We start from the raw sequence: 13657 nt of genomic DNA, 5'->3' as shown, positions 1-13657 counted from the left end.
ATCAAAAAGAGACTCTATTAGAGAAATCCATTTGCAGTGTATGATCGAAATCCCTGAAATTCCTCAACCATCGCATATTCAAATGTAATCACCAAGCTCTTTTAGCACAGAGCTTAAAAAAGGAAACATTTATTTTTGTTTTCTAAGATAAACAACATACAAAGTTCCCTTGAAGTGTTTCAGAAATATAAGATACAAAGATGATTGAATGGATTTATGATTTAAAACTGGAAAATAAGCAGCATTACTAGAAAAATAAATAGTATTTTACCTTCTGGGCACTGGCAGGTGAATCCACCAAGACTGGAAATGCACGTTGCTCCATTTCTGCATGGGTCTATCACACAATAATCGATCTTGGACTGGCAAAGTGCTCCAGTGTAGCCTGCATAAAATAAAATGCAGATTTTATAAGAGTTGCTATTCCCTGGCCACCCTGGGCCGCCCCAGAAATCAATGAACTCAAGAGCTCCCATCCACGGAGACAGCGGCTTGGACTAGTCTCCCACCACACCTTGATCTCGCTTGGTCCTAAAACTAGAAGCAATCATGGCCATTGAGAATCTGTTCAGAAGTCATTCACTTTGTAAAACTCTTGATTGCAAGGGGAGAGTCCTCTCCAACATGGGTCTGTGCTTTATCTTATGGCAACTTTCAGAATCTGAGACTGAACGTCAGTACCCCAATTGAGGGTCCCGTTCTGACATAAGAATTTGCAAAGTTTGCCTTGAACTACGGGAGATGACAGCCACTTTCCCGAGGTCATTAGAATATCCGTGTAAAGACATTAGAAAAATGTGTGCCTATCGAGTTTTTAAATTTGCAATATCATAGAGTTAGAACTGTTAGTTCTGTGTCCTGTTCCCTCATTTTAAAGATAAAGAGATCGAAGCCCACATAATGCTAAGCACATTAATATAGTATTCTTAATATTTATTTGCGTCATAAATCCAGCTCTAAACTCTCTGTGAAGCCAGGCTCCCATGGTGGTATTGCTGGATAGCAACATAAGCGCATGTGAGTAAGGAGGAAATAAGAATGTAAATCTATTGAAACACCTGGGTAGCCAAAAGGCTTTAAATAAATTCCAGACTTATTAATTTTGAAAACAAAGCCCTCTACACAGACAAGTTCTTTAAAACAACAACAACAACAACAACAACAACAACAGCATACTAATATGGTTTTTGTCTTAAAGTGGGTAATGGTTTGAAAGAAAAGTTGGAAACTACAAAACAAAATAAAAGGAGAAAAAAGATTGCCCTTAGACATATCATGTGAATGACAGGCCCATTCATGCTCTGGAGAGGATTTCTATCATACATTTTTGTGCACAGATATTTTCTACACAATTATAATAATAGTGCAACATTTATATATTTCGAGGATGATTATGACTACATCAGTAACTCATCTTTATGAACTAATAGTTTTGAAAGGTTGTCATTAACACTTGCATCTGAGATTTGCGAAAAATAGATCAATGATATTAGATGAGAGATGATTTTCCTGAGCTTCAATCACCTGCCAAACTAGTGTAAATTACAGCTTGTGGGTATAGAGGCATTCATTTGTAAGCCCGCGCTTTCTCAGATACACAAAGGTCTAGGAGAGTCTAGCTAATTTATGGGTATGAAAAGATGGGTAAGATGTGAATTAAAGAGTCCCCATTTCAAAATTCCAGAGCAGAGAGTTTAATGTAATAATATTATGTTAATAATGTGTTTTCAGATGAAAGTTCTAAACTCAGTGTAGGAAAGTGAATTTTTCTTGAGAGGAGTGCTACTAAATAACTTTGGAGTCAAAAATAATAGCTAATACTTAGAACAGAGCACTTATTTTTTTTACCCACACATTAACTCATCCTCACTATACAACCCTAGGAAGTCAATATTATTAAAATCACCACCTTACAAGTGAGGAATCTGAGGAAGTTTCCCATGAAGTCACCCAGGAAGTCGAACTCCTACCCCGAAGCCCTAAACCCAACACAATGCCTAGCGCACTAAGCATTACCACCATCAAACATGGACTTAGTATGAAGGAAAGGTAACCGAAAGGAATGAAAAGGAATCACATACAGACAGACACAGAAAATACATACAAAGTGAAAACCATAAATATCCATCCCAACTTGCAACCTGAATGTGGTAATGCTTGGGCTCAACACAAAATATTTTTTTAATCCCCACTTTCAAAATTTCTGAAAATATAATTGATTTCAGGGGTAGCTCCTTAGAGACAGTGTGGCTGAGAGGATCTGGATGTCATGAATCCTGTCATTGGAAAGACCTCAGAGTCGTGACCACAGAATCACACAAAACCAGGAACATAGCCAGCAATCAATTACATACGACCCAAAAAGGCTGTGTGCCCCCGCCAGAGAGAAGAATGCTGAAGGATTCTATGGATTTCAAAATTCTTACAAGAAAATTATAACAACCACTAACATTGAATTTTTATTCAGAAACTGTGAATACACTTTAAAACATAGAGAGATTAGCATATAAGCCTTGCATGTCCATCACCCCACTTCACAATCATTCACATCTTTTATATTTAATTTCATCTGGTCTCCTCGTGTTTTCATCTTTTCCCCATGGGGGCATCTTCAAGCAAATTTCATTTCACCTGTAAATATTTTAATATGTATTCCTAACAAAAGGATATTTTAAAGGATATCTTAATGGCCTCTTTCATTAAAATTTGGCCCTATTTACAAATTTAATTAACCACTTTAGGCTGTATTTATTAATATCAACAGTTTCCACAGAACCACAGTTGCCTGACATATACAAATATTCCCATGTGCTTATCAGATCTATGAGAACTAATTAAATTAACCCTATAAAGAAGGTGACTCTTAAGTGCTGTTCAGTGCTCTCCATATTGTATCCAAGTTTTGAAAGATTTCAGTCTAAGAGACTAGCTCACATTTCTCATGCGCTGTGTTTTGGGGGTTGTCAAAATGGTCTGGAGATCCCAAGTGCATTTATTGAGGGAAGACACCAAAGCCTTGTGCTACTTGAGATGGTCTAATACAACAGAAATGTTACACCCAAGATGTCAACAGTACCCATCTAATGAGGAACTCTGGTCTGAGATAAATGCTATATTATTGTTTCCCCCTACCCTGAACTTCAAAGTCTTTATATTACAGATTTTTAAGATATAGGAAACATTGAACTATGGAGGTAGACTATGTGTAATTATAATCTTCGCATAATTATAGTTATGTGAAACATGAGCATATTGACACGTCTATGGGTTCGGTGCTGCTGGACATGAAAATCAATAATGGAGGCGTGTGGGGGAGCCAGGAGGAGGCAGGCCGGGATGATGGAATTACAGAGCATCCTCAGCTGCAAGGGCCAGTGGTACTGTCAACAGTCAGCAGTGGGCCTGCAGCTCACACGTTCAGGACCTGCCTCGCGTCCACACGGGGCTTGCCCGAGGAGCGAGGCACTGCGGTTGGCCTCGTGTGAGTACACAGGAAAGCCCACTGCTGTACAGGAAGGTCCACCAGCTGCACCACCCTCACCAGCTTTGGGAGAAGAGAGGCCGAGGACACAGAACCATGAAGCCTGTGGCCTTCAAGTACCCAAGAGTCACTTTGTGGGCCCTAGAAGCACAGGGACTTAACCGGAGTCATCAGAAAAACACATCCATATAAGACTCAGAACTAGATGCCCAGGATTCACCCAAATCACTCTTCCTACGGCTTTTGTTTTTTTATTTGATCTCATATGCAAGGAGTCAAAATTAAAAAAGAGAATGGTAGGAATTTAAGTGAAAAGAAATCACTAGAACTTGTGCTGGGTTGTGTCTTCTGTCCTGTTAAAAGTTGGCCTCCAACCAGGTCCCTGCAAGATGGCAACTCAACCGGGCTGAAGCAGAGCCCCTTGCCTTTTCCTTCCCCAACAGACCTGTCCAGATTTCACTCCTCACCCCAGTGGTTCTCAGCTGGGCTCATTCTACTCTCAGGATCCTTCAATGATGTCAGGAGACTTGGTTCTTTGAGGAGCCCCCAGGGGTGCTATAGGCAGCTAGTGTGTAGAGGCTGGAGCTGCCGACCACCCTACAATACACGGAGGTCCCCACAGCAAACAACCACCTAGTCTAGAACACCCCCGTGCCAGAGTGGAGAAGCCTGAGTTTAGATCAGCGGGAACTTCATCCTTCAGCCTAAAAAGTTTTCCCTTCAATAGGAACCGCTCCTTTACAGAGCAGAGAAATGAGACCTTCGGAACATTTTATGAAAAACAGAAACCTTTAGAATATTTACAACCTTTTGCAAATTAAAAGACCATTAAAATTTTCTTTAAGTTACTGAGGACTGTGTCATTGTGACACTCTACAAATTAATTAGTTCAAAAATAGATGACTACTGAAAAAAATCCTGATCAGGAATCGCAGAGGTTTTATTCCTTTGGAGAACTTTAAATATAACAAAGATCAGTTACACGTGGCAAAGAGAAGCCGTGGCTCAGGACGTCGAGGGCGGATGCCCTGGGGACGTACGGTACACTTGGGGAATCTCTAAAGTGAGCCGGGTGCCTTTGAAGCAGTCTGACCATGAACGAGCATGTTAGCACATGAAAAAAAAAAAAAAAAAAAAAAAGTACGTGTGATGGTAACTGAAGCCTGCCAGAGTACATTGTAAAGGGAAAAAAGACACAAAATACAAGACGATCAGGCCTTTAAGAAAATAACATCAAACTGTACTTCCATTCAATGGGCATCAACAGATGATAATATTATGTTAGTTCATCTCATACAGGCTTGGCATTTGGCTCTCTTTTATGTATACTTAGGCATAAAATATAATTTGAAACTTATTAGTACATGGAGAAAAAAGGATGGCTGAGTTTCCTTGTGGATGTCAGAACAGCTCAGAGAAAATGATATCTAAATAGCATCTTTTGACTTCCGGCAATATAACAAAAAAATCTCCCACCTCCCGTGCCCACATACCATCACCGAAACTGCCCATCTCTTTAAATGAAGGACAACCTTCTGCAAGTCAGGGGCAAATTAGGTGTAAGAGGGGTTGGCTAAATGAGTCAGACTATGTAAGAAATAAGGCAACTGATCAGTTGTTGGGGGGGGGGGGTTCTAAATATTCTCCCTCCAGGCACAATTGTTTTTTATGCATGGTGTTTGTTTTATGGCTCCTCTACTGAAACAAAAATTTAAAAAATATCCCTCCGTGTTGCTTTTGCTCCATGGGGGAGAATCTGATTGCTTCTTTGGAGAGCCGTCCTGGAAGCCCAGGTGGGAATTGTAGTGAGAGCTATTTTTAACAGTCCTGATCTTTTTACAGTCTAGCCTGTGCAGTGGAGTGAAACTGCTGGATTTGAACTGAAAGCCCCATGCCACCAGAACAAGCCGCCAGCCTCAGCTGTCACCCTGGGGGGGCCAGAGCAGGCCTAATATTAGCACGCTGGAGCAAGAAGGAGATAGCAGGAATCTGTGACCATCAAGAGATCCAGCTCGGTGGCACCCAAGTTCAAAGTCGGAAGGCAGAAGTTATTCAACGGAAAGAAAGGAGTAAGGTCCTCCGCTGGTGAGACAGAAACCAACACATCTGGACAGATACAGACACAAATTAAAAACCGAGGGTAAGAAAGGAGTGATGGGTGCGGCCCATCTCTGAAAAGCAATCAGTAAAGTCTAATGGGGATGGAAATACATGATAAAAACTAAAGCATGGGAGAAAGCTGACATTCAGAGGAATTAGAAAAGTGAATCTCAAGGTGAGGAAAAAAGGAGTCAAGTCAGCAGGCCAGAGGAGCCCAGGAGAGGGCAGCGTCCTAGGAAGTCAAGGTCGGGTGGTGATTAGAGCTCGGCAGGGCAGGGCAGGCTCATCCCGGGATCCACGTGACCTGCCTGCGTCTCCACCGGCGCTGGAATGAGGACAAAGAAAGCCAGCTCCAGGGACGCTTGCAATGGCCCATGAGACCAACTCCAAGCAGCAGGCGCCATTTCTTTTTCTTTTCTTTTCTCTCTCTCTCTCTTTTTTTCTTTGCAGTACTGGGGATGGACATTCAACCTCCAAGCTACACCCTCAGCCCTGTTTTTTATTCTTCATTTGGAAACAGGGTCTCATTAAGCTGTCTCTATTAAGTTGAGGAGGGCCTCACTCAGTAGCTGAGGCTGGCCACAAACCTGCGATCCTCCTGTCTCAGCCTCCCAAGTACCGGGATTCCGAGCGTGCGCCACCACGCCCGGATCACAGGCCTCATTTCTAATGAGTGTGCCCTTGAATCCGCGGCAGCTTGTGCCTGGCACATCCCAGGTGGCTTGATATTCTTGAATGAACAAATAATATACAGTTCTGAAAGCTGCAAAGCAACAATGCCAATCTCATTGACCTCCTGGAGTTTTGTTTTGGTTTGGTGTGTGTGTGTGTGGTTCTGGAGGTTGAAAACAGGGGCATTCTATCTCTGAGCTATACCCATAGCCTTATTTTTAATATTTATTTATTTATTTATTTATTTCTTCATTCATTCATTAGCGGTACTAGGGATGGGACCCAGGAGCATTCTACCTCCGAGCTCTCCCCCCAACCTTATTTTTCATTCTTTATTTTGAAACAGGGTCTCACTAAGTTGCTGAGGGTCTTACTAAGTTGCTGAGGCCAGCCTCAAGCCTACAATCCTCCTGTCTCAGCCTCCCAGGGGCTGCTGTGCACCACCATGCCTGGGTGGGATGCAATGTAGTGCAGTGGTCCCTCAGACCAGCAGCAGCAGCAGCAGCAGCAGCAGCAGCAGCACCCGGGGGCTCATCACAGCATCGCCTGACACCACGGAGGCAGGAAGCCGGAGGTGGGGCCCAGATCGGAGGCTCCCCAGCCCCCCTGCTGATTCTGCCCCGCAGCACGTGCCAACCTTGAAATCAAGCAGCAGGCGGTCTTTTTGAACGCTTCAGATAAAGGAGGAAAACTCAGAAGCTCATGGGTGAAATCAAACACTGTGTCCCATCCACAGGTCTGGTGCCCGCGCTGTCCGCCTTCTCTTCTGTTGGGCAGCGGGAGCCCGGACTCCATCACTGCGCCTGTCGGTGCGTCCTCTTCGACTCTGTTCCCTAGTGTAAAGGCGGCGGACGGCTGCTCATTTTTGGCCCAGCCCCCGGCGCAGAGCCAGGGACACGAGAGGTACCGCCACACCGTAAATTGACGGCCACAGAAGCACAGCACATCCCAATTTTTAAGATAGCCCCTTTAATTCCATTGAAATGCAAAGAAATAAGAAACAGCGATGTTGATATAGGCCAGGTTTATGTGTCACACCTGTATCTTTTAATCTAGAGATTCTAATAAAGTTCCCGTGACTACATATGTCCTCGTGACTAGCCCTGAGAAACTGAAATCAATAGAGAGAAAAAACTGGGGAGGCTGAGATAGGAGGATCGCAAGTTTGAGGCCAGCCTGGGCACTTTAGCAACACACTTAAATTTAAAATAATTAGAAATGGCTGGGGATATAGCTCTGTAATAGAATGCCCCTGGATCAATCCCCAGTACTGCTAAAAAAATGAAAAAAAATATTTTTCTTGTGCGTCTGGGGAAAGAACCCAGGGGCATTCAATCTCCAAGCTACACCCCCTGCCCTATTTTTTATTCTTTATTTTGAAACAGGGTCTCACTAAATTGCGGAGGGCCTCACTAAGTAGCTGAGGCTGTTGGTAAAATGTGATTCTTCCGCCTCAGCCTCCAGAATGCTGGGACTGCAAGAGTGCCCACCGCGCCTGGCTAAAAAAGAGATATTTTAAATGAAGAATTTATGCAGGGCTCAGGTAAGTAATCGTCTTAAAATATTCACCAACTGAATTTCAAGTATATAAAATAAATAAAGCTAAGGAGAAGATACTCACTCTTTGCGAAAGGACTTTTTGTGAGTGAAAACTCACATCTGGGTGTCTAAGAAAAGCTTGGGAATCGTTCCTGCCTCCGGGCTCGCCCTCCAGATGACACAAGGCCCGTGCACAGGAAAGTGTTAACATGGGAAGGGCGGAGTCCCGCAGAGGACACGTCTGGACTGACAGGTGCTGGGGGAGGCTGGGCTGGCCCCCACCCACCTGCCAAGGAATCGGGAGTCACCAACTGTGCCTTTTAAAGTTTCTACATAGAATACCACCATGGTGAAGAGATGCTGTCGGCTGGCCACCTTCTGTTCACGATGGCTTCCTGGCTCTCCTCCAGTCTCCCCGGGAGCAGGTCTCTGGGCTGGACAACACGACGGAGCTACAAAGAGCTGTCAAGACCAAGGGCAGGAGCCGGGCGTCGGACACACGCTTGTTATCCCAGGACTTGGGAGGCTGAGCCAAGAGGATGGCAGGTTTGAGGACAGCCTCAGCAAGTAGTGAGACTCCCATTAACCTAGAGAGACCCTGTTTCAAAATAAAATAGGGCTGGGGTTGTAACTCAGAGGCAGACTGCCCCCTGGGTTCAATCCCCAGTGCCACACAAAGAGACACACGCGAAAGGGGAAAAAAAAAAAGTGATCCCAGCACTTGAGAAGCTGAGACAGGAAGATCGGAGGTTCCAGGTCAGCACCGGCAACTTAGCACGAAGCCTGTTTCAAAAATAAAAAGGGCTGGGCGTGTACCTCGGAGGTAGAATGCCCCTGAGGTCACTCCCAGGTACCAAAAAGAAAACAATTCCTGTGCCAGTGTACACATGCGTGTGCGTATGCTTATGTAAATACACATGTGTGTGTGCTTAAGTAAATATACACATGTCTATGTGTGTCTATGTGCATATGTGTGCTTGAGTGTGTATGTGTAATGTGCGTTGGGTGTGCATGTGAAATAAGTGTGGATACGGTATGCGTGCATGTGTGGTACATGTACGTGTGTGTGTGTGTTCTCTTTCACAAAGTCAGTATTACTGACTTTCACAGATAAAAATAAATAAATAAATAACACCCTGGGCTCAGAGGAGTTGAGCGGAGTTTTGAGCGACTGGCCCTGGAGCTCAGCCCACGCTGTTAACTGCATGTGTCCGTCCTTTCTCTTCCATTAAGCTCATCTGAAGAGACCTTGAGCACCAGGCAAGCCAACCCCGGGCCAGGACGGTGGGCAGGGACTGGCCCGCGCAGGCCTGGCTCCGGTGTGGTCTCAGCAGAGGATAAAGGGAGGGCTGAGGGTCCGGAGCGGCCCAGCCGGGCTGGCCAGGGTGGGCGGCTGCAGGAAGAGTGGAGGAGGTGGGGGCGGCTCCCTGTGGGGCCTCAGACTACTGGCTCGACAGTGACATTAACAGCAGCAGCCGACGCCGCTGAGCCCACTGTGTGCCAGGCACCGCCCTGCGCACCCACAGCTAGCATCTCAACTTGCTAAACGAGACTGACCTGTGGCATGTTCAATACTATTACCTGCCCCCCATTTATTTTTTATTTATTTATTTATTTTTTTTTTTTTGGTGGTACTGGGGTTCCTGGAAGCCCTTCTACCTCCGGGCTACACTCCCAGACCTATTTTTACATTTTCATTTGGAAACAGGGTCTCCTAAGCCAGCACACGTGACTGGCTTCGAACCTGCGCGATCCTCCTGTCTCCGCCTCCCAAGCGCAGGGATTACAAGCGTGCGCCACCACGCCCGGCCTACCTGCCCCCCATTTAGAGTGAGACAGCTGAGGCCTGGTAAGAGTGGCCAGTTCCCCCACGGTCATATAGAAAGTGCGTTTGGGAAGCAGGTTTGCTGTGCCAGCACCCCGACCTGTCAGCACAGCCAGCTCAGAGCCAAGCTGAGTGGGATGAGGAGGAGACAGAGGCTGGTCGCCATCATTCAGGCAGCAGATGACGGCGCCTGAGTCAGGGCACTGGCCATGGAAAAGGAAGAGCGGAGGCCGATGGGGAGTCGTCGTAAATAAAGCAAATTTGGCGACCACCCAAAGCAAATGAGCTGAGGGCGTCCACCGCCACGGCCCGGCTTCCAGCCGAGCGAAGAGGGCGCAGCTGGCACCACAGGTGGACGCGAGGCGCAGGGAGAGCCAGGCTGGAGGGCACAGGAGGGCGGCAGGGGAGGCGGGCTCCACGAGCCTGGCCTGGAGGAGGAGAAGGAGGACGCGTTAGCCCAGCCATCAACGCCAAGTCCGATACAAATGCCGGAGCTGAGGCCAGAGGCCAGGCTGGAGGAGGGTCTGGAAGACATCCATACCGTGACAGCCCCGCAGGTGCGATCGCTAGCCACGGCAGAGGACACAGCTGAAGAGAGGGAGGAGAGCGCCGGGGAGGCCTCGGAGCAGACACTGGGCAGTTCTGTAACCACAGAACCACAGAAAACGCCCCGCGTGGAGTAGATACGGTACTACAAAGTGTTGTTGAATAAGTAATTATTAAATGAATAAATAATTGTTGAATGACTGAGTAATCCTTACAACAATTTTTAAAATTGGAAAAAAAAAAAAAAAACAAGAGGGTTTAGGCAAGTTCAGGAAAATCGCAGGCGATCATGTAACCAGTTAGTGGGAAAAAGTAGACTGAAACCCCTACGTGCCAGGTTTCAATTTTGGTTTCTGTCCCCCTAGTGCCAAGTGCTGCTATCTCTGGTCCTAAAGAGAATAAATAAAATTGGGAGCGATATGGTATACCTGCTACTCTACCCAGAGCAAATAAAAAATTGACAAACCATTAGTGACTTATTGTGAAAAAAAAAAAAACATCTTCGACTCAGAGGTAGACCCAGATGTGATCTCAGACAAGACCTGCAGGCCTCACCAACAGGGATGAGTTCCGAGGTCTCTTCTGGCCCGAAACTCTGAACTAACCCACTTTTTAACGACCGCACTCATGGCCTGCTAGTGCGAGCTCTTTGAATAAAATGGTGCTGAATGTGAGGACTGGCGACAATTCTTATTTCCAGGAGGAGATAACCTGCTTCAAACCAACAATTCAAAGGTCCCAATGCTTACTCAAAAAAGTCAGTGTTGAAAAGATAAAGCCCGGATGGGAACACATGACACAATACATCCCCCTTGCCTCAAAAATCATGACTTTTTAAAAACAGACTGAAATCACCAATTAGTTGGAACAATGTAGTGCTTTGAAGTTAAAAAAATGCTTTGCATAATGCTGATAATATTTTGGCAGCAGTGGTTCTGAGTGTGTATCACAGCTATTCTTTTCAGAAAAAGAAATAGCTCCTTTGAGGAAAAATTATATTCTTGAAATTAGAAGGCTTTCATAAAATAAATCCTGATTAAGGAAGTTAAATTTCAACTTAGTCATGCATTGATTGTTTAAAGAAATTATATTAAAAATCAAATAAAGAAGGAGGGCTTGTTACTGAATCAACTCAGAATTCAATCTACAGAATTCATAATCTCTAGACTACCCATGAATCACTCGGCATTGCAGTTATATTAAAAAATATTAAAAAATGTAAAGCTGCAGATCCTCTGCCAAAAATAGTATTTTCACTTTCAAAGAAATGTCCTCCTCTCAAGAGAAACGAGCAGTGAGTCGGGACAGCATCCCCATTGTTATGGTGAGATAAGGAATGTCCCTGAAAGAGCTCCTGCAGTGATGTCCATATAATTAAATGAGAGGTTTGTGATCTCCTCAGTGGATAAGTCTATTGCAGTGGATTTACGGGGTGGTAACCTAGGCCGGTGAGTGTGGCTGGAGGAGGTATTCACTGGGGATATGGCCTTGGGGACCGTCCTTGTGTCTTCGAAGCCCCTTGCTTGCTCTCTTACTTTCAGCCGCTATAATGTTAGAGCAGAGTCCTTGCTTTCTCTGCTCCCTGAAGCAGGCCCAGAGGTCCACTAACTTCACCTGGCCTAACATGGACCGAACCCCTGAAATCTCCAGAACTGTGAGCAAATATATCTTCCTTCCTCTAAGTCGTGTGGTCAAGTTTTGGGGGTCACAGCATTGAGAATAGAGACTAAAACACCAATGAAGAGACTTTGGGGGGGGGGGATTTTTGTTCTCTTGGGACACAACTTTGAATTCATTGCCCAAAAAGAATAACTTGGAACAATCAGCACACAATAGGGTCAATTTTCACAAGAAATGCACATTTCCCACTGTTTGAGGGCTCTTTATATGTATATCTATTGCTTTAAAAAAAATCAGTTAAATTATATAAATCAACAGCTCTTCCACAAAGGAAATATGGTTTTTCCATAGAAAAATTATATTTTTTTCAAGGATGTTTGGGACTAATTTAAGTAGGAAAGAACCTGGATCCCTGAGTGACCTCTTGGAGGCTGAGTGCCTTCATCACCCTATGACACAGGCAGAAACTGACCTCTGCTTGGAAGCCACTGAGATTCGGGGATGTGTGTTCTTGCAATACAGCCTAATGTTACCCTGATAGTCTTTGCCACGTTACAAAACTTCACTCTGCCGCGGTTTTCTTATCCACGAAACTGGTATAATTAAGAGTGTTTACTTCACAGGTGCTTTAAGACTGCTCTCGTAAAGCACTTAGTACAGGTTCACACTTAGTAAGGACTCGGTAAACATTAGGTGTGCATGTGTGTGTGCGTGTGTGCATGTGTGTGTGTGTGTGTGTGTGTGTGTGTGCCCACACACATACATATGTTTGTTGACTGCAATAAAAAGCTCATTGAGAAGCAAAGCTAGAAATAAAGAAGGGAGAGAGACATGTGTGAGTGGAGGGCAGGTCCTGCAGAACTACAGCTGATGAAGGAGACAGGTGCTTAGGAGAGTGGCAGGGACGAGTCAAAGGTAGACGGGCAAAGAGAGGCAGATGTCAGGGTAACAGTTCCATGATCGGGTCTTGTTTCTGAGTACAAGGAAGGGCAGAGCCCAGGGCCCAGGGGGACCCCATACAGCCAGCCCTGTGAGAGGACAATGACAGAAGGCTGAGGAGTCGGGGAGACCCCGATAGGGGCAGGGTGGCTAGGAGACCCCAGCCCGGGTGAGGCCACTGCGGGGCAGAACAGCAGGTGAGGAAGAAGACGAATGAGCTACGGGTTCATGAAGAACAGAAAAGATTTTGAATGGTCAATGTATTTCTGTAGCTGCTTTAAAATTTCAATTCAGTAGGATAGAATTTCGTCTGCATGGAGGGGTTTTTCTCCCTGATGGGCAATCCGAGCACATGGTACACCTTTCGAGAAGAACCCCGGAAAGCCACATGCTGTGAATGCCTGTGTGCAGAGAGCATTTACATTTGTTTTGAAACGTGTGTAGACTGTGAACAACCCACAAAAGCACCTAGATCTCAAATAAAATCCCATTTCATAAAAATTGGAGACTTCCCAGTACTCACAACTACCATTAAAAAAGTAGCTTATTAAGATAGTAACATCCGCCGGGCGTGGTGGCGCACGCTTGTAATCCCCGCGCTTGGGAGGCGGAGACAGGAGGATCGCACAGGTTCGAAGCCAGCCGCGCTGGCGTAAGAGACCCGGTTTCAAAAATATAAAATAGGTCTGGGAGCGTAGCCCGGAGGTAGAAGGGCTTCCAGGAACCCCAGTACCACCAAAAAAAAAAAAAAAAAAAAAAAAAGATAGTAGCATCCTACCACTTATAAGTGTGATGCTATAGTTTGTTATTTTAGTGAAATAAATAAAATACAAGCATTTTTTAAATCAAGGTCAATTTTCACTCTTTGGGTTCCAGCCCAGTTTTGATGAATTTATCAGCCATTGTCAACTGTCTCCGAGACTATCTAAGTTGAA

At 45.1% G+C, this 13657-nt stretch overlaps 1 protein-coding gene across 1 annotated transcript in view; it reads right to left on the bottom strand.

Moving 5' to 3' along the window:
- DNER (delta/notch like EGF repeat containing) overlaps positions 1-13657 on the bottom strand; it is a gene marked incomplete at both ends in the record, with an annotated part of 338491 nt that overhangs the window by 108510 nt on the left and 216324 nt on the right. The window contains one exon of the mRNA XM_080689915.1: positions 272-385. Within this exon, the coding sequence (XP_080546041.1) occupies positions 272-385 (114 nt within the window). The remainder of the gene's footprint in view (positions 1-271; positions 386-13657) is intronic.

The sequence above is a fragment of the Muscardinus avellanarius genome (genome assembly GCF_963383645.1).
Source record: "Muscardinus avellanarius genome assembly, chromosome: 2".
Classification (NCBI taxonomy): domain Eukaryota; kingdom Metazoa; phylum Chordata; class Mammalia; order Rodentia; family Gliridae; genus Muscardinus; species Muscardinus avellanarius.
Note: the sequence above shows the minus strand (reverse complement) of the source record. Positions and strands in the feature narration are given on the sequence as shown.